Raw genomic sequence first — 26,750 nt, forward strand, 5'->3', positions numbered from 1 at the left:
TCCCGTGGGCAGGCACGCACCTGACCCGAACAGGAATAAAATAGTGCGCGATGCCGTCGGGTGTCGGGTGAGCGATGACGTCGGGTGAGCGATGACGTCGGGTGCGCGATGACGTCGGGTGCGCGATGCCGTCGGGTGTCGGGTGAGCGATGACGTCGGGTGAGCGATGACGTCGGGTGCGCGATGACGTCGGGTGCGCGATGACGTCGGGTGAGCGATGAGGTCGGGTGAGCGATGACGTCGGGTGCGCGATGACGTCGGGTGCGCGATGACGTCGGGTGCGCGATGACGTCGGGTGAGCGATGAGGTCGGGTGAGCGATGAGGTCGGGTGAGCGATGATGTCGGGCGAGCGTCCCGATGTCATCGTGCACTCGCGCAATATTTTGCTTGGTGGGAGCGCGTGGCTGCCAGAGTGGCGCCTGCCATTAATTAAGTGGCCACTTAAGGCCCTTAACAGTCCAACTGACTAAAATGTTTCCTTGCCCATGCGATTTTTGCTCGTCGCATGGGCAAAACAGGCAGGCGGCCAGCCGACATTATCACAAACCTCATCCGAGGGTGGGATAAAAAGGGTCAGCAGCATTGCCAGTGTGAGTGCCGGAGCCAGGGAGCAGTTTTGGAGGTAGTTTGCTGCTGGTTGCTTATTTGAAGTTGACAGCTTCACCTCTGTTCTGAGCTTCATTCTTAGCATTTCCAGGCTTCATTTCAGGACTCATTGGTTTCTTGAAGGCCCCTGGAAGATTTTGACCATGTGGACCCTTCCAGGTATCAGACAGCCTTCTGTTACCCTGGTGATGGGGACTGTGGTCTGGAGGCACCTCTTCTGAGGGGGAAAAGAGGGGCAGAAGGTGGAAGAGGCCAGGTGTCCCAGTGCAGCTTCCAGGGGAGGGACCTGTGGGAGGAGAGGTGCAGGCACAAGGGGGAACTCACTGGAGGAAGAGTGTCTTGATGCAGCTGCACAAGCCACAGAGGCTGAGTCCAGTAGTGAGTCTGAAGATGAGCACCTCCAGGGAGGCAGGAACACCAGGGATGCTTTGGTCCAATGCTCCTTCAGCTAGGCTACCAAAGATCAGCTTCAAGTGCATTCCAGATCTGCTTGCTCCATCCCAGATACCTAAAAGGACCCTTTCATTTGAACACAAAGAATACTCAATGCCTATGCAATAAAGTTCAGAGCCACCTACGTCCAGCATTACATACTGGCGTACCCCGCACCAATAAAATAAAAAGGTGAAGCATGCTCAGGCCGTGACAACAAAAACAAAATTTATCTCATTTTGATAAATCCAAATTATTTACATAAATTTCTCTGGTCTTCATTTCCAGACCAGTATAGTTAAAGTAAACATAAATGGGCATAAAATCACCCTTGACCTGTCCCTTTTGTGCTCAGACGTTTGTGAATGCTCCGTCTAGGTGCTCCCCCCTCGCTGGCAGCAGCATTGGAGACAACCTGCTGACTCTGCTGTCCTCTTGGTCTTGATGACCTTGGCAGTCAACCTCTGGCCCGTGGAGCCTGTGCTGGTCCCGCTTGGGAGGGAGTGGCCAGTGCCAGGGCTGGCATCGCCCCAGTCACCACAGCCTTATCGGATGCCACGGTCACTGGTGGAGGGGCGGAGGAGCTGCTGCTGTCATTCAGAGAGCCCTGAGAAGAGCCCATAGAGGCCCATAACAGGCAGCTCATGGGCCAACGTGAGGTCGCTGTGGACCTCCCTGCGCACCACTGATGGATGGGCACCTGGCGAGAATAATGGGTCTTCCATCTCCCTCACTGGCACTGACCATCTGAGGCCATTGCCTGTGTGAGGACTTGCAGGTCCAAGCGCAACCCCAGGAACCCCTGGTTCTGCCCCTGGAACTGCCTCTCCTTGAGAGTCGCTTGATGGAGGAGGCAGTGCGCTCGGCCATCACGGTCAATGCAGTGCACATGCTCTGCATGGACTCCTCCATCACAGAGAGTATGGAAATGCATACCCTCATGGACCTCCACCAGATCCTCCCGCACATCTCGCTGGTCATCCAGTATCTGTCGCCTAATGGATGACTCCAGAGGCTCATCATCAGCCTTCAACAGAGCATCGTCCTGGTCCCCAGCAGTCCCCCAACTGCCAGCGCCCAGGGCACTCTCTGCCTCTGCCTGTAGCTTGAGGGATTGTGAAGTGCCCTCTCTAATAGCTGTTGCTCTAATGCCCACTGAGGTGCTGGTATCTGTGCTGGTACCTGCTTCTGAGGGTGGGTGTGACGCAGGTGCCGGTGTCAGGGGTGGCCCTTTAGGGTCCACAGAGCAAACGCCTGCTGGTGAACCTAAAAGGAAGAAGAAGGATATGTCAATAGTTAAAGTCATCACACTGTTACTGTGCATGCCAGGTACCCTGGTGAGACAATGGAGATCAGCATCATGGTGCCTCATCTTTCAATGATCAATGGGGACTTCAGGTTCGAGGCTCCCATCAATGAAAAGACTGCACCAGAATGGTTGCACAAGCTGAAATTCTCACCTCTGTGCACTGCACTCTTACCTTCATCTGGCCCCCGCTCTCCACGCCCGGTTGCACATGGGGCGTATCGGCACTCAAGCTCCAGGGCATCTTGCTCAGACCTCGAAAGGATTAGGAGGCTAGTGGGGCCTCCGCTGGTGTGCGACCTTTCTATATTGTTGTGGACAGTCTTCCCCTGAAACAACAGAGGAGCATTGACTAGTCCACTCTGTACCTGCAGTGCCATTGCAGACTGGCCAACCCCAGCTGCAGAGCACCCGGCAATGCACTTCCGGGTCATGGTCCTCAGGTCGCAAGGCAGTCAGTCCAATCTCACCCCCTTTGCCAGCTCCAGCGTGATTAACAGTTGGCACTCAGACTCTAGCACCCCTGAGGTCCATGGGAGGATGGCCTCACATTAACACTTGTGCACACTGACCCATGCCAACACGGTACTCACCCTTCCTGAGTGCAGCAGGTCATTGGAGCACCCAGGAGCGCCGCACCACATCACAGCTGCTGACCAGCGCTGCCACCTCCTCCCATGCCCTCTTGGTGAGGTGCGGTGGTCTCCTCCTCCCATCCATGGGGACAAGGATCTCCCTCCTGGCAGCCCCCTCCTCCAGGAGGACACTGATGCACCCATTGGAGAATCGGGGTGGTGGGGGGGGGGGCGGGTGCCCACCCGACCTGCCCTCCCGCCTGCCATGTCCAACTGCACTCGGGTCCATAGTGTCTGCTCACGAAACGCCCTCTGTGGCAGCCTTCCAGGGGCTGCCTGGGCTGCTTTTAAACCGGCCACCGGGTCGCCATTGGCCCCTGCGGCTGACAGGCCTCCATCCCCACCCTTGCTTGGCCCTTCCTAGCCAGTGCAGAGCTGTGTTTCATGCTGGGTGGGCCTTAATTGGCCCACAAGCGTGAAATCGCAGTTGGGGCCCGATCGCGGGTAGCGTTCGGTTTCAGACCTGGCCCGGCAAGGGGAAAATCTTGCCCATGGTCTTGATGTGACAAACCAGCTCGGCCCAGGTGTAGCACTCTCACCTCTGAAACTAGAAACCTATGGGCTCCATCTGTACTCCAGGATTCTAGACTGACTCTATTTTAATTACATTTACACTCAGGTTCTGTCTGCCTGTTGGAGTGGTTGTGAAAAATCACATGGCACTATTTGAAGAATATTTATCCCTCTGTAAACTCCACCAACAACAGATTAGCTGACCGTTGACCTCATTGCCATTTGTGGGACCTTGCTGTGCACAAATTGGTTGCGGTGTTTATTTACACAATTTTGGCTGCACTTCAAAAGTGGCTCTGAGGTCCTTGGCTCATCTTAAAGCAAGACAGGTTTTATATGATTTAGAAATGTCACATATTCTTTATTATTGTTGCCCCACCTCCAGTCTGCTTCCAGGCAGCTACTGCTGGGAGCTCAGGATCGGCGAAAGGACCTGATTATTTCACTTCGCATTCTCCCTACAGGATTGCCTGACACCTCTTGTTCATCATTCTATAAGAGTTGTTATTTGCATCCCATTTTCAGCATCACTACTGAAGTTTATGATGATATGACAAATGGATACTTTTACAATATCTTTTGTAGAATTCCTGTGACCCAAACTATTAAAGACCCAATTTGTGCCATTTATTATGCTTTTATTTACAAAAAAAATCTCCAATTCCATTTTTATTACAAGTTTTAAAAATTCAAAAGTGCCCTGATTTACAGGAATAAATGTTACATGTTAGTCCTGCTAGTGAAAACCAACCTTGCTGGAGGGTGTTACAGACTATCAGGCATGGAGGTAATGGTTTCTGGTTTATACTCTTTTGGGATTCAGGTAATATTTATAGTTCTGTGCCAGAAACATGCCAAACTCCATGACCATTTAATGTGTTTCTTGTGGTCACAGTAAAGGGGCTTGCTGGACTGCTAATAATTCTCCCTGGTCTTGAAGTAGTACCATGGGATCTTCAGTGTCTATTCAAATGGGCAGGTGGAACCTTGCTTAGTATCTGAGCTGGAGGATGACACCTCTGACTGTGCAGCAGTTCCTCAGTGCCCTGTGTTGCCCTGAGGTATCAGCCTGGATTAAGTGCTACACCTAAGTTTTCTGCCTTGCTCTAAGTATCAAACATTTTGAGCTTCCTGTTCAGGAACTGTCAAACTTGAACCTTTCCTCAAAAGAATCTGCATGTGTTGTGCTTTAGGGAATTGCTGTTGAAATTCTGGCATTTGAGTTAAATCCAGTTTATTGTGACGTGATGAAACTCTTTCTTTGGTTGTAACACTGCTAGGTGAAGTAACTGCTGGTTATCTGTTTTTTTGTACATATTTGTTTTCATTTTAAATGATAATATTTCCATCAGTTAGTAAGGCTGAGATCTCTAGTAATTTGTCAGTCGATGAACTCCTACCAGGGCACAGAGAGAATGATTGCTTTTCATGGTGCGATTTTCATGTGGTCTTAGTCGAACCTTTGCTGTGATCAATCTTTGCAGTGGAGAACTCAGTGTCTCATTTCACCTTGCCATGTACAGGTTGTGGAAAAGGATAACGGGGGGAAGGAAGGGGATATGAAGAGCTCAAAATCATAGGGACTCTGCTCCGTGCTGAAGGTGGCTCAGTGGGTAACCCTCACCACCTACCAGATACACATGCAGACCCCATGCCCAGATTGCAGGCACAGCACTAGCTGTGTGTTTTGGGTGGCCACATTACCTGGAATGTGAGAGTGACTGTGTGTGATCAGACTCCCTATATCACAGATTGGAAATCTTGGGGCGGAATCCTTACAGGGACAACACTTAGTGTTCTGGTTAATTTCCTTCCTGCGCACTGGTGGCTCCTTACAGTCCACAGCAGATCGGCCACTGCAGTCACTGTTAGAATTAATCTCACCGGTTCTCAGCTGGGCTGCTGGGTTTGGTGTTCACTCGAGATGAAACATCAGCCCGAGGTGAGCAAACCAAGACTTTGTCTGCCGCCCGGATGCGTTTATGTCATCGGAGTGAATTAATGTCAGAAACGAACAAGGATGAAATGAACAAGGATGAAATGAACAAGAATGAAATGAACAAGGATGAAATGAACAAGAATGAAATGAACAAGGATGAAATGAACAAGGATGAAATGAACAAGAATGCCATAATGACGGCAGGGGCTGCTCAGTGCGCACACATTCATGTGGGAATCAGAGTCACGGATAAGATTGTGTTTCTGCTACATGTTGTAATTTAACGCAGATGTTTCCCAGATTTACTGGCTAGCATTTTACAGCTGCGGTACAGTAAATCAGACACTAATTATAGTTCTGACCTTTTAATGATAGATTTCAGGAAAAGTAATGCAGATAGTTAATGTGGCACATCTGCCAGTTGTGAGATTTGGACAAGTTGTTATGGGTTTTGCTCCCTTACTTAATCTCTCTCTCTCTCTCTCCTTCACTGTCCCCACACTCCACTGCGCACGCTGTCTCTCACTCTGTGACCCTCTCATGCTCTGGCCCTCTCCTCCATGCCCCTTCTCCTGTTCCCTATTCCTCCCATTCTCCCTGTCCACCCCTCTCCTGCACTCTGAGTTCCTCACTTCCTCCCTCCTCTGTCTCCCTCTTTTTCCCTTCCCTCTCTCTCATCCTCCCATTCTCTCCTCTCCTCCTGCTCTCCTCCTCCCCATCTCTCCTCTTCTTCCCCCTCTCCTCCCCCGCTCGCTCTCCTGCCCCCCACTCACTCTGACCCCTCGCTCCCTTTGCCCTCTCGCTCTCTCCGCCCCCTTGCTCACTCCTAATCCTCCCTGGTACTTCCTCCCCTTCATGTGCTCACCCTCCCCCTCACGCGTTATCCCCTCCCCCTTGTGCACTCTCCCCTCCTCCTCGCACGCTATCCCTTCCCCCTCACACTCTCTCCTCCCCCTCGTTCACTCTCCCTTTCTCTTTCGACAGCATGGGTATGAGCCACGATGCCGATCATTCCTCGTGTGCCGAACACTTCCACATCATGTCCGGTGAATGGGTCAAGGGAAAGAATCCAAGTGACTTGTCCTGGTCCACCTGTAGCCATGATGACCTGGAGACTTTTCTGAGGTAAGACTTGCCCTCCTTTTAAATGCTAACTTTTTCTCAGCAGAATATTTCCTAAGGTAAGTTCTCATTCGGTACAAACTGGTCTACGGGAGCTAGCTGGCCACTGCCATAATAAACTTTGTGACATCATCACCACCTGGGAATGAGGAGATTAAAACACTGCAGACAGGACTAGAGGAGAAGAGCCTATCCAGTAATAGCTCCTAACAGCTAGAAAAAACATCTAGAAAATATTTTTTCTTTGTGAAGCTTGCAGTCCATTTTCACACCTAAATCACTCAATTCTGGATGGAGCTGCATTAAGTCTGAGGAAAGCTGAAATAACTCAACAGTGCCACCATTGTACTCAGGCAATAACGTATGGCCAGATAAAGCAGTGGCCAATTGAGGTACTACAACTCAGCTCTGTGAAGAGTCTGCATAGCTTCCCAGATACCTGTAATAATCCTGCAAAAAGCCACAAGATGACCACAAGATTGCTATAGGCAATGAGGGCCTCCACAGCCTGAACACGTCAGGTTTGTCGGACAATGACCTTAAAAATCCAAGCAAGTTGTGGTCAACATTTGAAGATCAAATACGAGTGAAGCTCCATCTGTGAATATTCATGGTCAGAATCTTCTGTTTGGATGCATATGCTCAGAACCAAGATCGTATCAAGTTTAAATACCAAATGGCATGAGAGTGTGATGAAACAGACGCTATATCAGAACAATACCACAGCCAGAAACACTGAGTAATCCTATTGTGAATAAAATGCCAGCTAAGATGCAACACAAATAAAGCACCCATGACCAGCATTCTGAAAACATATAATATTCTCTAATCAAGATCACAGTAACTAAATCTGGTCGGATAAGCAAACCACTGATACGTTTCAGAGACTTAATTTAAAGTTAACTTTGTAAATTTATCCTAGAGTGCTGTGGAGGCTCATTCATTGGCAGTTCAAGGCAGAGATGGATAGATTTCCAGTTATTAAAGATATAAAGGGATTTAAGGATATTCCAGGAAAATGTTGTTGATTCATAATAAAAGCCATGATCTAGTTGGATGGAAGAGCAGGCTCGATGGGCTGAATGGCCTACTGCTCCTATTTCCTATGTTTCGATGTTCCTATAGTGGTATATTCAGACACAATGTAACTTTTATTTTGCTTTCATATATTAGTTTGATTCTTTAAGGGTAAACCTCTGGTTTAGAAAAAAAGGGATGTTACGATATGATGTACAAGTACCATTAATTGGGCATATCTTAAACTGCTGTCAATCACTACCACAAGACAGAATGTGATGTGGTAGTCCCATGACCCTAAACTCAGTCTACAGCGGCAGCAACTGAGGGCAATGTGTGTGCATAGTCACTCAGTGATAGTCTTATCTTCAAGTAAAGAGCCCCCGTTATTGTTTCACCAATCCTTGTTGTATGATTAGTGCTTTTACATCGAATAGAAGAATGTAACAATAAAAATGTATGGGAGCAGGGAAATATGTTAGATCCAAGAACCCACCCTTCTTTGATAGATCAGTTCCAGCCATCTTCACGCAACATCCCTCAAACCCTTCTCCGTCCAGAAATGAGTCCAATTGTCTCTTAAATTCCTTGGTGCCAAACCAGGGCAATAATACACATCCTACAGTAGCAGCAGTGTGTACCATCTACAAGACGTACTGTAGGAATTCACCAAGGCTCCTTCCAAACCCATGACCACTACCATCTAGAAGGACATGGGCAGCTGGTGGTGGGAACACCAGCACCTGGAAGTTCCCCTCCAAGTCACTCACCATCCTGACTTGGAAATATATCACTGTTCCTTCACTGTCACTGGGTCAAAATCCTGGAACTCCCTCCCTAACAGCACTGTGGGTGTACCTACACCACATGGACTGCAGCAGTTCAGGAAAGCAGCTCATCACCACCTTCTCAAGGGCATCTAGGGATGGGCAATAAATACTGGACAAGCCAGTGAAGCCCACATCCCCTGAATGAATGAAAAAAATTCACGCTGTTTTAGGCGGGATCTGACCAGATGACCAGTGATACAACTGTGTTTGAATTGTGTTATGTCCTTGTGATACTGTACAGTGATTTGTACTGGAGAGTCTTGCTTGGAGGAAGCTCTGTAGGACTGTTCCCCTCTCTCTGACCAATGATCCTGTTGAATGATACTCTGTGGGACAGCTCATTCATCCAAATCGTCTTCTTTTTCAACAGGCAAGCATAATGTTGACAGTTTCACTGATTTACCTGCGAGAAGCCAGGATCTCTTTCCTGATCACAATATTCCTCTGACAATACTCCCATAATATTTATATTGCCTTCAACCACAATGAACAGCATCTGTCACCAGTTAACCGCATTCTCTGACCTGGGTTGCGTTGAATCACATTATTTACTTTGGAAGTCTTACTTATGATACATTTGTCCAAATCATAAAATATATCAAAAATGCTTGAGAATTTCAAGGTTGTTCTGAGATCTCCTATTCACATCTTCTTGCAAGCTTGAAAAGTCATCGTTTATACCTGCTCCCCAACATGTTTTTAAGGGAATTTTTTATGTGAAGACAAACTTCACTCCCAATTCTGCCAACCCGTCCTGAGCCATTAATTGCTGAAGCAAATCTTTATATAAAACTTTCTGATAATCTGTGTGGTATGTGTGATAGGAACTGCATTTTCTGTATCCATATTGTCAGTAATGGATTTTTGTAGATCTTTGCAGATTTGTTAAACATTGTATCCCTTTTCCTGAATCTTTTAGTGAATGATATCTTTTTGTGAATGTCCACCCATTATGTTTCTCAACTTTATTTTTGAAACCTTTCCTACAAAAGATGCTATCAGTCTATAACTTCCAGGAATATCTCCAGATCTTCACCTATTCGCTGCGTTCAGTGTTCAGATAACATATTCACATATTCTGAATTAATTAAACTTTAAACATGTTAGGTAAAGCTTCATTAATTTCAGTCTCATTCATTCTCCCTATTAGTTGTCTGGACCAGGTGCTTTGTGTGTTTAACTTGTTTCATGGGGAACATTCCCCCCCCCCGCCACGTGGGCAAGCCATTGACAGTTCGGCGGGTGAGTAGCTGATTCGGCTGCGCGCCCGCCAAACTGAAAATCTAAATAAGAACATAAGAACTAGGAGCAGGAGTAGGCAATTCAGCCCCTCGAGCCTGCCCCGCCATTCATTATGATCATGGCTGATCTCATTTCGGCCTCAACTCCAATTTTCCGCCCTCTCCCCATAACCTTTCAACCCGTTACTAATTAAAAATCTATCTCCTCCTTAAATTTATTCAGTGTCCCGGCATCCACTGCACTCTGCGGTAGTGAATTCCACAGATTTATGACCCTTTGAGAAAAGTAATTCCTCCTCATCTCTGATTTAAATCTACCACCCCTTAGCCTAAAACTATGGCCTCTCGTTCTAGAATGCCCCACAAGGAGAAACATCCGCTCCACGTCTACTTTGTCTATCCCCTTTAGCACCTTATATACCTCAATTAGATCTCCTCTCATCCTTCTAAACTCTAGCGAGTATAAGCCTAAACTGCACAATCTCTCCTCATAAGACAAGCCCCACATCTCTGGAATCAATCTAGTGAACCTCCTCTGAACGGCCTCCAGTGCAACTACATCCTTCCTCAAGTAAGGAGACCGAAACTGTGCACAGTGCTCCAGGTGCGGTCTCACCAATGCCTTGTACAGTTGCAACTTCCCTATTTTTATACTCTATTCCTTTAACAATAAATGCCAAAATTCCATTTGCCTTCCTCATTACCTGCTGTACCTGTACACTAGCTTTCAGCGATTCATGCAGCGATTCAGTGATGTCGGGACATACGCCCGACATATCCTCGCATCATTTTACACCCCCCTGTCCCCACTCGCTGACCGGAAGATGCTGCCCCATGATTATGTACAAATTGAATATTTGAATATTTTTAAGGCAGTGGTAGATAGATTCTTGATAAGCAAGGGGGTGAAAGTTTATCAGGGGTAGGTGGGAATGTGGAGATGAGGCAACAGGCAGATCAGCCATGATCTTATTCAATGGCGGGGCAGGCTCAAGGGGCCAAATGGCCTACTCCTGCTCCTAATTCACATGTTTGTATATAAACTTTCATCAACATAATATGCAGTTCTTTCTCCAAACCCAAAACAGAGAAAGTAACAACAATTTGCATTTATATAGCACCTTTAACATAGTAAACTGTCTTAAGGATCTTCACGGCCAGGGTTTTTCCCTCATTGGGTGGGCTCAATGGGGTTGGGCAGGAGCAGTTGGGAAGCCAACTACCACCCGCAATTGGGCTGGAACGCGATTTCACACTGGCCAATTAAGGCCAGTCCAGCGTGAAACGCATGCGGCAGTGCTCAGCGCTGCCTGTGTTGGGGGGGGCGGGGGGGCGGGGTGGAGGAGGGCCAGTGTGCAACTTTGCGCAAGCGCACGGGACAATTTTAAATTGCTAAAAATACATGTCCCCTCATGTGACCCTCATGATCAGCGACATGTTCTTAATGAAATGTTAAAATTTATATTTTATTTTTAATTGCTGTTGGAGACCTCAGACCTCAGCCCGCCCATGGGCCACTTGCCCTTTTTGCCTGCTCACCCACCGTAATGTTGGACGGGCAGCGAAAAATATAATTTAATTACATCGTTAATGGCCTTAACAGGCCTTTTAATTGTCAGTGGGCAGGCTGCCAACTCCCGCGCACGCCTGCCAACCGAAATATCGCGCAAGTGTGCGATGACGTTGGGATGCTCGCCCCACGTCATTGAGCATCATCTTATGCCCGGTCGGGTCAGATGCGCATCCACTCGCTCAGTGAAATGTCCTATATGTATGTTATCCAACAAAATTGACACCGAGCCACATGCAGAGTTACTAGGTCACCTGACCAACAGCTTGGTCAAATTGGTCTAAGAATAATCTTAAAGGAGGACTTATTATCAAGATTGAAGAAGGCGATGACCTTCCAGTCCCATCACCAAGTCCATCGACTTCCACCTCTGTAACATCGCTCATTTGTGCTCTTTCCTTAGCTTATCTGCTGCTGAAACCTTCAGCTATGCCTTTATCTCTAAACCCAACTATTCCAATATTCTTCTGGCTGGCCCCCCACTTTGCATAAGCTCGGCTCTTCCAAAATTCTTAACTCATACAAAGCCCATTCACCCATCACCCCCTGTTCTCACTGGTCTACACTGGCGCCCATACTGGCAATTCCTCAATTTTAAGAACTTATCCTTTGTTTTCAAATCTCCTCCAGCCCTACAACTCACTGAGATTTCATCTCTTCAATTCTGGCCTCTTGCGCAGCCCAGTTTTATCATTTCACCATTAGTGGCCATGTCTTCAGTTGCCTGGGCCCTAAGCTCTGGAATTCCCTACCTAAACCTCTCCACCTCTCTCTTTTCCTTTAAGGCACTCCATTAAACATTTTTTGACTAAGCTTTTGGTCAACTGATGTAATAACTCCTTTTGTGTGATTCTGGTCCTGTGAAGTTCCGTGGAACATTTTGCTCTGTTAAATGTGCTGTATAAATGCTAGTTGTTGTTCAGAGATAGGTGGAGAAGCAGAGATTTAGTGAGGGAATTTCAGAGCAAGAGAAAATACCTGCATTTCGATAGCACGTTTCATGACACCCCAAAGCACTTTAAAGCCAATGAAGTACTTCTGAACTGTGCTGTTGTAACGTAGGAAACAAAGCAACCCATTTTTGCACAGCAAGCTCCCACAAACAACAATGTGATAATTCCAGATAATCTGTTTTTTGTGATGTTGATTGAGGGATTGACGAGGGCCCTCCTCTTCTTTGAAATACTGCCATGGGGTCTTCTACATCCATCTGAGAGAACAGTCATGGCTTTGGTTTAACATCACATTTTAAAGATGCAACAGTGCAGCATTCCCTATGCATTGGAGTGTCAGGCTGGCTGATGGAGTCTCTGGAGTGGGAGTTGAATCCACAACTTTCTGGAGTGCTGCCATTGCAGAGCTTAGGACCTAAGTAGCAACTTGCATCTTTTGCATCCTCAGGAAATCCCAAAGTACTTTACAGTGAATAAATTATATTTTGAAGTGCAATTACTGTTGTTATGCATGCAATACTAAGATAACTTTCCTTCCTCTTCCTATGTAAAGCTGATGCGAGCTAGCTGTTTAATAACTCCAGTTTCCTTCCCTCTTTTTTTGAATGGACCATTATTTTCACCCTTTGTTTACCATAGCCATTTGAAAAAGAAACCTTTAATGTTCATTGAGATGCTATCAACAATTTGTATTGTTTTTCTTGCCTTGTCATGTTACAATTTTATAACTGCTTTTGCTCATCTCTTACGTTTATACTATCTCCACGAAATCTTTTGTGAACATTCTGCTTATCCCTGATAGCAGCTTAGACATCACTGCTGAACGATACAAGTCTCTGGCACCTTTTCTTCTCTTTTAGTTTATGTAAAATGAATTTCAAGTTTGGCTTTGCTAACTTTTCCACTGGAGACTTCCTAATCATTCTTGCGCTCTGACAAATTTATTTAATCTAATTCTTTGTTTCAATTTTCAGCTCCCTGTCCTTGTTCAAAACTCTCATAGTTAGTCCAGTTCTAATGATATAAGGGCAACTGAATCCTAGAACCTCTAGAAATTCTTTCTTATGTAACGTGCCATGGTCATTACAGAAGATGAGATCCAGAATCACCACGAGTTGTGTGTCTGTTCAACCAACCGAATGAAGAAGCAACTGCACTATTTATATCATTAATGTGGATAACCGCTAGAGGTACACATGTTTCTAGTTTGTCCTCTGTTCCTAGTTACTACCAGGCGAATAAAAATCCCACATGATTGATGCTAAAGGCCATTCAGGGGTGATGTCGGGAAGCTCTTTTTCCCACACACTGTGGTGGAAATCTGGAACTCTCTTTCCCAGAAAACTATTGAGACTGGGGTCAACTGAAAATTTCAAAACTAAGTTTGATCGATTTTCGCTAGGAAAGACAAAAGAGTGATGGAACCAAGGTGGGCAGTTGGAGTTATGATACAGATCAGCCATAATTTAATTTATTTGGTGGAACAGGCTTAAGGAGATGCTTTTATGTTCCTAGTCGGAATTTTGAAGTGTTTTGTTTAACTCGCTTTACAGCCCTAAATATAATTAAAACTTTGCCTTTGTGATCATTAACAGGTCGAAGGTCAGTGCCTGCCTCTTGGAAACTGACCCAAGGAGTCACTACATAACACGACTACCACCCAAACTGCCGGGAATGCACTACAGCGCTGATGAACAGTGCCAGATTCTTTTTGGAACCAATGCAACCTTTTGCAAAGAAATGGAGGTAAATTTACATAGTGTTTACCTTAACAGTAACTTAATTGTGATTGGTTGGAATTTTATCGTAAAAGTCTCTACCTAACCTGCCTCCTGCCTTAAAACAAAATCATTTGTAAATAAATGGAAATGTTAAACGTTAAAAAAAAATCAGGAAGAAACTTTGCACTGTGACAGCGTTTTTATAAACAGGTTAAAATGACACTTGCAGCGTGTCTGCTTCTGAATGCATCTGCAAAAAAACAGTACCACTCTCCACACTTCTGAACAGGACTCAATTACACTTCCTAAAACATGGACTAGGAGTGAATTTTTGAGTTTTGTTTAAAATTCTGTTTTTACAAAACAACAGCTTGTACTCCTAACATGCAAACCAAGGAGTTTTACAGAGAGGGAGAGAGAGAAGACAGATAAAAGGGTTAAGTGAACAGACATCTAACCAGCAACAACAACCTGCAATTATATATCACCTACAATAAAACAGCCCAGGTTGCTTCACAGGACAGTTGTGGAACAAAATTTGAGGTAAAGCTGCTAAGGCAATATTAGGCCAGATAACCTCAAAGAGGAAGGCTTTGAGAAGAGACTTAAAGGAGGAAAGTGAAGAAGAGTGGAGAATATCCGAGAAGGAATTTTAGAGCTTAGGCCTAAGCAGCTGAAGGCATAGCTGCCAATGGTGGAAAAATTAAAATTGGGGATGTCAATAGGGTAGAATCAGAGGAGCGCAGAAATCGGGGTTGAGGGTGGAGTTTTGAGCCTGCAAGACATTACAAAGAGAGGGAGGGGTAAGACCATGATGTGATTTGAAAACCCAGGCTAAGAATTTTAAAATCGAAGCATTGTTTGATTGGGAGCCGATGTAGATCAGTGAGCACAGGGGGTGATGGTCGAATGGGACTTGGTGCAAGCTAGTGGCGAGCAGTGTAGTGTAAAAGGTTAACAGCTATTGTGTTAATAGCTAATATATAAGATCAGTGATGTCTGATCACCTGTCACTGGAACTCAGAGAGAACCGATTCTGGAAGGAGTCTCATGCTTACCTATCCCTGCACACACTTACATATCGTTAATAAATGTTTGGAAGTCCCGGGAGGCCTTGTTTCCAATAGTCTTTGTTAAACACACCATGGGCCCACTAATGATGATACCTGATGGTGGCGGGAAAGTGAAAGCCATCAAATACAAGGCAGCCAAAGAACAATTGCAGCAGAGAATCAGAGGGAAAAGTGGCAACTGAGGCCCAAGACAGTTAATTTTAAATCTGGGATTGATAAATTTTTGATAATCAAAGGTATTAAGGGATATGGGCCAAAGCTAGGTATATGGAGATAGGCTGCTGATCAGCCATGATCTTATTGAAAGGTGGGACAGGCTCCAGGGACTAAATGGCTGCCTCCTGTTCCTATATTCAATTCTGTAACTTCACTTCCATTTGGAGAGCACTCATAAGCACCTTTGCTGCAAGGGAAAAATTGATGTCTTGTGCAAAGAGGTCATCGATATTCCCACAGCCACAACATTGCCCATTGGCAGGTGGGGGAGGTGGTGATGTAGTGGTAATAACACTGGACTAATAATCCAGATGCCCAGGCTAATGCTCTGGGCATGCATGGCAGCAGGTGGAATTTTAACTCAATTAATAAATCTGGAATTAAAAGCTAGGCTAATGATGACCACGAAACCATTGTCGATTGCCATTGCTGACATGATTCACTCATGTTCTTTAGGGAAGAAAATCTGCTGTCCTTACCTAGTCTGTCCTACAACACAAGATCCACAGCAATGTGGTTGATTCTTAAATGCTGTCTGAAATGACCTAGCTAGTCACTCAGTTGTATTAAACCGCTAAGAAGTCTAAAAGGAATTAAACTGAAGGGACCACCAGGCATTGACCTAGGCATCGAAAACAACAATGGCCTGTCAACCCTGCAAATTCTTCCTTACTAACATCTGGGGGCTAGTGCCAAAGTTGGAAGAGCTGCCCTGCAGAATAGTCAATGGCCTGACATAGTGATACTCATGAAATCAAGCCTTACAATGTCTCAGACACCACCATCACCATCCCTGAGTATGTCCTGTCCCATCAACAGGACAGAACAGACCCACCAGAGGTGGGTCAGGAGGGAGTTGCCCTCAGAATTCAGGCATACCCACAAATGAGGTGTCAACCTGATGAAGCTACATCACAGGACCATTTACATGCCAAATAGGATGGGATAGACAGAAGCAACAGATCTGATCTAAACTCTGCAGTTCTGCTGCATCCAGTTGTGAATTGTGGTGGACAATTAAAGAACTAACTGGAGGGGGAGGGTCCACAAATATCCCCATCCTCAGTGATGGGGGAGCTCAGCATATGAGTGCAAAAGACAAGGCTGAAGCATTTGTAGCCATCTTCAGCCAGAAGTGCCGAATGGAAGATCCGTCTCGGACTCTTCCGGAGGTCCCCAGCATGACAGATGCCAGTTTGCAACCAATTTGATTCACTCCACATGATATCAAGAAATGGTTGAAAGCACTGGATACTAATAGTTGTTTGGTAATACAGAACTTGAGTATTGCTGAAATTTGTCAAAGCTTTTCATCTAGCACTCATCAGGACAATCCCAAGAATACCAATGTCAGGAGAAGCAACAACTTTATACTGTATGAGAAGAAAGTGCTGATTGGTTAGCAAGTGGACTCTGGTAGAGGCATTGCCATGGAGAATGCACCAGTTAACGGTGACTGACAGTTAACTGCCAAACACTCTTTAGAATTTAAACTAGGCAGCTTGACTCTGATTGGTCAAGGCATTGCCCTGAGGAATGAACCGGCTATCAATTATTTTGTTTAGCTTAAACAGGTGTAATGTATGTACATGTTCTTTCTGTCTGCAAAGAACAGGGCCTGTGTATTAATATATGTAGCTTCCAGTACACGCAAATGTGCCACACTGCGAGCTTGACTGACAATCTGAAATTAGTTGTCAGTGTAATTCTTAGCACACTGGGCATTATTTAGCAAATGTCCAATCGTGGAATCACATCTAATTTTGGACAATGATGTTTTAAGTTTTGCAAGCATGGGCTGGTTGGGTACAGTCTGCACCCTACCTGTTGCGAACAGTGGCTGGGACATGCTGTTTGATACAATCCGCCAGTCTTTGGAATGTACAGCCTACATACCTAGCATCACACTGGCACTGACATTTATATACCACATTACTCATTTGTGTGATAGGCAGAAATTCTTTTTGGCTTGATGGCAGCATCCTGTTAGTGGCGAATACCACTCGTGTTGCTATTGCATAGTAGCAGCGTGAAACAGCTAGCTTCACCTGTTGATCAAAGTTTTGAGATCCCTTACCCTTCCAGGGTAATCTGAGGTAGACTGGGCACTTTTCAGGACCGAAAGTGATCGCCTAAGGCCCACTCATGAGTTTGTGCGATATACAGTGAGCAATGATCTGATCAGGGTAGCCATTATCCTACAAGGATGCCTTTGATGCGTCCTATTTCAGCATCAAGCTTGTGAACAAATGGCTTGGGCCCTATGTACGAGGCTGCGATAAGACCAGTCTTAAAGCACGTGGAACTGTGGAATCCCAAAGTGCGTATTGACCAATTGGTGTATTCATCAATGTTCCACTTAAGGAAGGCATGGATATTTGCACTGCAGCGTTATATCATGTCGATGTAGACCCCCACCATTGCATGAATCTGTATTCATTGAGCTTATAAACTCGGCAACTCGCACAGTTGAGTTCAGCTTTAACAACACCACCTTCTTAATGGCAATTAGGGATGGGTAATAAATGCTGGTCTAGCCAGCGACACCCACATCCTGTGAATGAATAAAAAAAAAACAAATATTTGAAAAATCTGACTCTTGGGTCCAGATTTTCATCACCAAGGCGTGTAGCTCGTCTGGATATTTTCCTCACTTGCCGCAACTTTATCCCATGCCAAAAAAAATTGGGGGCATTGGGAATGGGAGCAATAATCCTGGAATTGCCATTGTTAAATGGCTTTGGAATAAATCTGACTCTGTGAAAATCTGGGCCTTGCTCTCTCACTTTGGATCTCTCCCCCACCACCCCCGCCCCCCCAACCCCCATCATCAGCCTCCCCTCTCCAGCCCTTGGAAAATACACCAGTGCTCCAGCAGCAACTTGTGGCTGTTGACTGACTGCTGATGCCTGAGATTCCAGCCCCGCTGTGTTCCTGCTTTGGACTCGGAGCATCAGGACATGATCTCAGAAGGTTGATGTTATCAGCTGAACTCAGCTGACTTTTGGACAGGCACAGATTGCATCCCCTCTGGGTTACAGCAACCAGGCTTTCGTAGGACTGTCCACTTCATGGATTTGTATTGATATTTGAAAACCATGAATGCATACGCTATAGCATTGCTAGACAGCAAACACCATCTAAACTGCTGCATTTTCAGCTAACTAAAGCCTAGAAACACATGTGCCACAGTGGCAGCAGAATAGACCTATAAAATAGGGGCTTTGTTCTTGCATGAATTTCTTGAAGCTTTGACCTCACTCATGTCGAGCTTTTTCTGAGAACATATGGAGCCGATTAGGGAACATGAAAGAAACTATGAAGAGCAGATGGAGCCCGAGACTGGTTTTTCCAAACCTCTCCTTTACTGTACTCTACTGGTGAGGTGGGGGAGGGTAAAATTTCAGCTGCCCATTTCTTGCTTGTAAAATAGGGCGGCGGCTGGTTGAAAATTGGTGGGTGGTGGTGGTGGGCTCGTGAGCACCCCATTGAGGCCCAAGTTGTGTTTGATGTAATTTCCAGGCAATCTATCCTCATATTCCATTTCTTCCATCCCTCAGCCTATCTGGTTACCCTCTTCTGCATCCTTTCAATAGCTGCAGTCTCCTTTGTTGGCGTGTGGTGACCACAACTATACATAGTATTCTAAAGTGTCAGGGTTACCTCACTAATTTGGTACAATATTGACCTTTTAATATATCCTGACATCAATATCTGATTTGCTATACTCACTGCTAAGGAGAATTGTTGTGATAACTTCAATTTATTGTCAATCAGGACCACAGATCACTTTCATTTTCCCTGCACTTCGATTTCTTTCCATTTAATTAAATCATTTCCTGAATTTTTTTGTCACCATGTGAAACTTTTTGCATTTCTCTACATTAAATTTAATCTGCCACCTGTCTGTTCAATTCCCAAGTACATTCAAATTCCCCTGTTGCTTATTCTTTTCGGCTTTGCAGTTGGTCACCTTTGTTAGCTTAGCATCATCTGTAAAAGTAGCCAATAGCTCCAAATCATTTATGAAGATATGAAACAAAAAGAAATCTTAATATAGACTCCTGGGATACCTCACTGGTAACATTCTCCCAGGCTGATGACTGTCCCCATGTCATCACCCTCTGGATTCTGTCGGTAACCAATTATGCATCCGTTGTGAAATCTTCCCACTGATTCTTGCCTTCTTTCCGATTGGAACCCTATCAAACTCCTTACTGAAGTCCATGTGCACCACATCTACTGCCTTACCTATTAAAGCTCCTTTATCTCATCTTCAAAGGAAACCAGTAAATTAGATTTGCAAGCTCTTATGAACCCGTGTTGACTATCTTTTATATTTTATGCAGATGTTCAACGATCTTAACATTAAGAGTTTCCGTAACTTTATCCTCACTGGTTTTAGTATCCTGGGTCACTTTTGCTTTTTTTGTTTATCTAGAGTAAGATCCACCTTTCCACCCCAGGCAACTCTCTGCAACATTCAGTCATTTTTGGAAGATTTAGGCCCAAGTTCCCATAATTTACTCCCTTGTTTCCTTCAGGATCCTCAGATGCATTTTATCTGACCTGGGACATAATTCAGCTTAAGTTTGCACAGCTGTTTGCCAACCATGTTGGTAGTGATGTGAATAGTGTCACAACTTGCCTCTACTACACCCTATTATTCCATTTCTAGATCAAATAATCACCTGCCTCTTCCTTGGTAAAAAAGGCAAAAAAATATATGTATTAAATGTTGATTTATGTTTTCACTGGCGTCCCTTCTCCAGGTACTTTCTTACATCCCTGTATCTCATTCAAATAATATGCCACCTTTCTATGCATTGTCACAATCAGAAGACAGGAAGGAAAATATATGTATCTATATCATCTTGGAACATGTTTTTTAAATGGACAAATGGTTGGACTGATAAAATGGCTGCATGATGGTATTTCTGGAAGCTTCTGAGCAGTTTAAACATGGACAAAGGCTAATTCATCAAACTCCTGAAATATAACATTTCTTGCATTATATAAACATTCCAGCAAAGCCAACACAAAGGATATTAGACAAGACATCTGTACCAGCCAGTGCTGCACAAAGGCCAAGCTATTGGGATCCTCATCTCCAACGTTGGACCAATGATTCTTCAGTTACCTGCACAAAACACAATGGGTTTTAACAAGTGTGCCTCGTTAGTTGAATAGCTTGACCTGAAACCGCCTTGTCACATGACAGAGACTTGAGCTGTTTCAATTCCTTTAATTATACAGCTTTTGAATTTTATCTTCAGTTGCAATTTAACCTCTGAAGAGAACCGACTCCAGGCTAGCAGCATGCCCTTGACCTCCATCTTTCTCTAAGTCTGATTTCCAGAAAGAACCCTGTATTTCACCTACAGATCCAGGATACGAGAATACTTTGCTGTATCTTCAACGGACTCAACCTGAAACTGAGTTCCTAGGACCAAGTCCAGGAATTCTGCCAGAAAGAGCCACCTAAAAGAACCTTCCTTGGACATTGATTCTCACGTGAATTATGAGTGAGTTATGACTCACGTGAAACCATAATTATTATTTTTTTCATGGTCCTTTCCCTGAATCCCTTACTTTCCCTTATCCCTCTTATATTGTACGAATACAAAAAGGGCTGGACATTGCGAAATCCCTTCCCCCATTTTGTGCGGGTGTGTAAAATAAGTTACCCCTCTTATTTTACCTTATCTCAAGTTTGCTGTGGGGTTATTAATAGAGGATTGGATAACTCCAAAATTGAAGGGTTGGGGAAATTATGCCACCACTTATAAAGGGGGAAATCAGAAATCAAAAGCACCTTTCTGGTTATGGAAGGATAGTGAGTGGAGAAATCAGGGCTGTTTAAATTAATCCCCCGCCTGTCTGTAACAGCATCCTCTACTCCCTTTTGTTTAGGTGGTGCTCAACTGGTCTGTGTAAACCTCCCCTTTCCCACCAGTTAAAGAACAAAACCCTGATTCCTTACACCAACATCTTAGCTACATGGTGCCTAACTGCCCTCCGTTTCTTTGCTAGCACATGGTGCAGATAGTATTTCAGAAAAAGACGGTACTCCAAGCCCTTTCCTTATGCTTCAGGACCTTGCTTTCTATAATCCTGAAAGAGACAAACTATTATATGGAAGGCCTGAATTTCCTGTCTGCAAGTCTTCCTACTCCACTTTTTTCCCCCTAAATTTGATATTGATGATTCTAGAATGACGATTCACAGCCATATTTATAAATCTCAGTGATAGAGAATGTTTAGAAAGTTTTAGTATGATATGTATATGTATATATATATATATATTTAGAGTCTGGGTGGCAGTGTAAAAACAGACAACAAGTCACTTGGTTTGTGTGGCTGGTGTCACAATGTTGCTTTTGAACAGTATTATAGTATTGGGTTACCTTGGAGATAGAACAACTGACTATAACAGGTTGGGACCAAACCTGCATCCTGTGTTTCTGTGTTAATCAGGACACTTTTTCAGAAAGTATAAAAACAGGGGGTCCTCAGTGCTGCTTGTTCTGCACTAAGTGCTGCTTTGAGTGTATGGAATGTCAAGTTAGGAATTTGGTGAGTAAGTTAATTTTAAGAGTTAATTTCTATCCACAGTCTAGTTTTGTTTTCTTTAATTTAGCAATCAACCAAAAATTACTCCTTAATTTAAGAGAAGTTAAGTTAATTCCAGCCTTGAACAGGGACATACAAACTCTCTGAGAGCAGCTGCAGCTAGTTAATTAGATAAAATAAAAGGAAAATACTGCAGATGCTGGAAATCTGAAATAATAGAAAATGCTGGAAAAACTCAGTAGATTTGGCAGTGCCTGTGCAGAGAGAAACAACGTTAACATTTTGAGTCCTTATGACTCTTCTTCAGAACTGAAGAGAGGGAGAAATATGATGGGTTTCATACTGTTGAAGAGAGGAGAGGTGGAGCAAAATAGAAGATCAGGGGTAGGTGGGAGCTCAGGAGAGATTTGACAAAGATGTCACGGACACAAGACAAAAAGTGTGGTAATGATAGTATTAATCAGGTAGCCAGCTTAAACTGGTTTTCAGAGCTTGAATCATTTGTTTTTCTTAAAGTATAAAAACAGGGGTCCCTCAGTACTACTTGGTCTGCACTGAGAGCTGCTGAGTGAGGGAATTTCTATCTAAAGTCTAGTATTTTTCTTTAATTTAGCAATCAACTAAAAATTACTCCTTAAGTACTCCCTGGTTCCAGGGTCAAGAATGACGTGGAGTGGCTGAAGGACATCTTTCTGGGGGATGGTGAACACCAGAGGTCGTGGTCAATGTTAGTACCAATGACATAGGTTGGAAGAGGGATGAGGTCCTGAAAGCAAATTTTAGGGAATTAGAAAGGAAATTAAAAAGCACGATCTCAAAAGCAGTCATCTCAGGATTACTCCAGTGCAACGTTCTAGTGAGCATAGGAATAAGAGGATTGAGCGATTGAACACATGGCTGGAAAATTGGTGTAAGAGGGAGAGCATCTGATTTCTGAGGCATTGGGACCGGTTCTGGGACAGGTGGGACCTGTACAAATTGGACAGGTTACACCTTAACAGGACTGGGACTAATATCCTCACAGAGAGATTTGCTAGGGCTGTGGGGGAGGGTTTAAACTAGCTTGTTAGGAGGATAGGAACCTGAGAGGTAGCTCAAATTGGAAGGAAGTAAAGCTGGTAACAGGAATTAGAAAAGTATCAAGCGAAATTAGAAGGCAGGTGAAATAAAAGTGAGTACCAACTAGGCTTAGAATGCAGAATAATAATAAAAAGACAAAGTTAAGGGCTCTACCTGAATGCACGCAGCATTCACAGCTAGGTAGATGATTTAAAGACACATACAGAGGTAAATGGGTATGATCTAATTGCCATTACGGAAACATGGCTACAGGGTGACCAAGGGTAGGAACTGAATATTGAAGGACATTTGACATTGAGGAAGGACAGGCAAAAAAGAAAAGCAGGTGGTGTTGCACTGATAATAAGGGACGGAATCAGTCCATTAGTAAAGGAGGATCTTAGATCAGAAGAACAAAATGTGGAATCTGGGCAGAGCTGAAGGGGCAGCAAATATTGGTAGGATTTGTTTATAGGCCACCAAACAATAGATAGTGTGGGGCAGGTATTAATCAGGAGATTAGAGAAGTATGTAGCATGGGTAATACAGTAATCACGGGTGACTTCAATCTGCATATAGACTGAGTAAATCTAAGAGTACTGTGAAGGACAACTTTCAGGAGTGTGTTGGAGGTGGTTTTCTAGAGCTGTATGTTGAAGAACCAACTAAAGAACAGGATATTTTAGATCTAGTATTATGTAATGACAAAAAGCTGATTAATAATCTTGTAAAAGAATCTTTAGGGATGAGTGACCGTAATGTGATATAATTTTACATTGTTTGAAAGTGAGGTAGCTCAATCTGAAGCCAGGATGTTAACTTTGAACAAAGGAAATTAAGAAGGTATGGGGGGGCAAATTGGCTGAGGTGGATTGGGAAATACATGAAAAGGTATGATGGTACACAGGCAATGGATAATCTTTAAAGAATTATTACATGGTTTACAACAATTATACATTCCTTTAAGGCACAAAAACCCAAAATGAAAAGTCAGTCAACTGTGGCTAACAAAGATAAGGATTGTGTAAGATTAAAAGAAAAGGCCGATAAAGTTGCCAGAAATAGCAGTAAACCTGAGGATTGGGAGCATTTTAAAATACAGCAAAGGAGGACCAAGAAACTGATCAAGAAAAGGGGAATAGAATATGAATGTAAACTAGCAAAAACATTAAAATAAAAATGGACTGTAAAAGCTTCTATAGGTATGTTCAAAGAAAACGTTTGGCTAAAACAAATGTGGGTCCATTACAGACAGAGACAGGAGAATTTATAATGGGGAATAGAGAAATGGCGGAGAAGCTAAATGATTACTTTGTGTCTGCCTGCACTGAGAAGATACAAGAAATCTCCAGAATTAGAGATCCAAGGGACTAGGGAGAATGAGGAATTGAATGGAATTAGCATTAGCACGAAGGTTGTAATGGGAAATTAATGAGACTGAAGGTTGATTAGTCCCCAGGATCTGGTATTCTACACCCCACAGTGCTGAAAGAGGTAACTATAGAGATAGTGGATGCATTGATGATCAGCTTTCAAAGTTCTATAGATTCTGGAACAGTTCCTGTAGATTAGAAGGTAGCAAATGTCATCCCGCTATCTAAGAAGGGAGGGAGAGAGAAAACAGGGAACTACAGACCTGTTAGCCTTATATCAGTGGAAGGGAAAATGCTGGAATCTGTTATAAAGATGTGGTAAATGGACACTTAGAAAATAATGTTAGGATTGAGCAGAGTCAACATGGAGTTATGAATGTGAAATCGTGTTTGACGAACCTGTTGGAGTTTTTTCAGGATGTTACTAACAGAATTAATAAGGGGGAGTCAGTGGACATGTTGTACTTGGATTTTCAGAAGGCTTCTGACAAATTTCCCCACAGGAGGTTGGTTAACAAAATTAAAATACATTGGATAGGAGGTAATATACTGGCATGGATTAAGGATTGGTTAACAGGCAGAAATAAATGGGTCTTCTCACATTGGCAGACTGTGACTAGTGGTGTACCACAAGCATCAGTGCTTGGGCCCCAGCTGTTCACAATATATATCAATGATTTGGATGTGGGAACCAAATATAATATTCCCAAGTTCGCAGATGCTCAAAGCTGGGTGGGCTCTGAAAAAGAGTCATATGGACTCAAAATGTTAAAATGTGTTTCTCTCTCCACTGATGCCAGACCGGTTGAGTTTTTCCAGCATTTTCTGTTTTTACTAAAGCTAGGTGAGAATGTGTGTTGTGAGGAAGATACAAAACGGCTTTGAGGCAACTTGGACAGACTTAGTGAGTGGGCAAGAACATGGCAGATGGTATATAATGCGGAAAATGTGAGGTTATCTACTGTGGTAGGAGGAACAGATGTGCAGAGTATTGCATAAATGATAACAGATTAGAAAGTGTAGATGTACAAAGGAACCTTGGTGTCCTCGTTAAAAAGTCACTGAAAGCTAACATGCAGGTGCAGCAAGCAATTAGGAAGGCTAATATTTCTGTCGCAGGGTCATGAGGACTCGAAACGTCAAGTCTTTTCATCTCCGCCGATGCTGAGTTTTTCCAGGTAATTCTGTTCTTGTTTTGGATTTCCAGCATCTGCAGTTTTTTGTTTTTATCTAATATTTTGTTAGTCTTTATCGCAAGAGGATTTGAGTACAGGAGTCATGAAGTCTTGCTTCAATTGTATAGAGCCTTGGTTAAACTGCACCTGGAGTACTGTGTGCAGTTTTGGTCCCTTTACCTTAAGAAGGATATTATTGCAATGGAGGGAGTGCAGCGAAGGTTTACCAGATTTGTTTCTGGGATGGCGGGACTGTGCTATGAAGAGGGATTGAGGAACTGGGCCTGTATTCTCTAGAGTTTCAAAGAATGATAGGGGATCTCATTGAAACCTTCAAAATACTTAAAGGGATAGACAAGGTCAGTGCATGTGAGATGTTTCCCCTAGTTGGGGAGTTCAGAACCAGGAGACACAGTTTCAAAATAAGGGGGGAAGCCACTTAGGACCGAGATGAGGAAAAATCTTTTTACTCAGAGGGTTGTGAACTTTTGGAATTCTCTGCTCCAGAGGGCTCTGGAAGCTTAATCATTGACTGTGTTTAAATCAGAGATTGACAGGTTTCTAAACACCAATGGCATGAAGGGATTTGGGGATAGTGTGGGGTAAAAGGTATTGAAGTGGATGATCAGCCAGGATCGTATTGAATGGTACAGCTAGCTCGACATGGCTGAATGGCCTCCTCCTGCTCCTGTGCTCCTGCACTGCACTGCATAGGATTAGACCTTTTATCAAATTTCACAAGTTCTTTGAGCATAACTTTTCTGTGAATTCTCATGTAAAATGTCTGTGTCTGTAGCTGTTTAAAAGTTCGGCCCCATTTCTTTCACCTTGTGGCCTTTACTTGCAGTTTAATTCATTCAGTCTTTGCCTGTGGATAATGACACTGGAAAGATCCTTTGGATGGAGTTACTGTTAATCTCGCTGTTTCAGCCGGCGTGACACCCTTGTTTGAATCTTCCAATTTCCTTTCTCAAATTGCTGTTTATAACCATCTGTTTAAGTGTTGCCTTTCACTACACCTTTCTGGGAGGTAGGGCAAACTCAGATGCCACTGAAGCCGGTTGGTGTGCTGCAGAATGGTAGAGTACAGGTAGATTGGTTCATGGGATGGGAGGGTTGTTCTGTGATGAGAGGCAGATTAAATTGGGTTTGTACTCTGTGGAGTTTAGAAGAATGAGAGGCAATCTCATTGAAAGGTGCAAGATTCTGAAGGGGCTTGACAGGGTAGACATCATGATGTTGTTTCCCCTGGCTGGGGAATCTAGACGCGGGCGCAGTTTTAAGATAAGGGGTTGATCATTTAGGACCGAGTGGAGAAATTTCCTCACTTGACAGGTTGTGGATCTTTGGAATTCTCTACCCCAGAGAGTTGTGGATGCTCCATTGTTGAGTATA

The 26,750-nt window shown here is 44.1% G+C and overlaps 1 protein-coding gene across 2 annotated transcripts in view; it reads left to right on the forward strand.

Moving 5' to 3' along the window:
• adamts17 (ADAM metallopeptidase with thrombospondin type 1 motif, 17) overlaps positions 1–26,750 on the forward strand; it is a 591,331-nt gene that overhangs the window by 283,196 nt on the left and 281,385 nt on the right. For both annotated transcript variants that reach the window (XM_041175111.1, XM_041175112.1), the window contains exons 9-10: positions 6,417–6,557; positions 13,761–13,911. In XM_041175111.1, the coding sequence (XP_041031045.1) occupies positions 6,417–6,557; positions 13,761–13,911 (292 nt within the window). The remainder of the gene's footprint in view (positions 1–6,416; positions 6,558–13,760; positions 13,912–26,750) is intronic.

Source organism: Carcharodon carcharias, chromosome 26, assembly GCF_017639515.1.
Source record: "Carcharodon carcharias isolate sCarCar2 chromosome 26, sCarCar2.pri, whole genome shotgun sequence".
NCBI lineage: Eukaryota > Metazoa > Chordata > Chondrichthyes > Lamniformes > Lamnidae > Carcharodon > Carcharodon carcharias.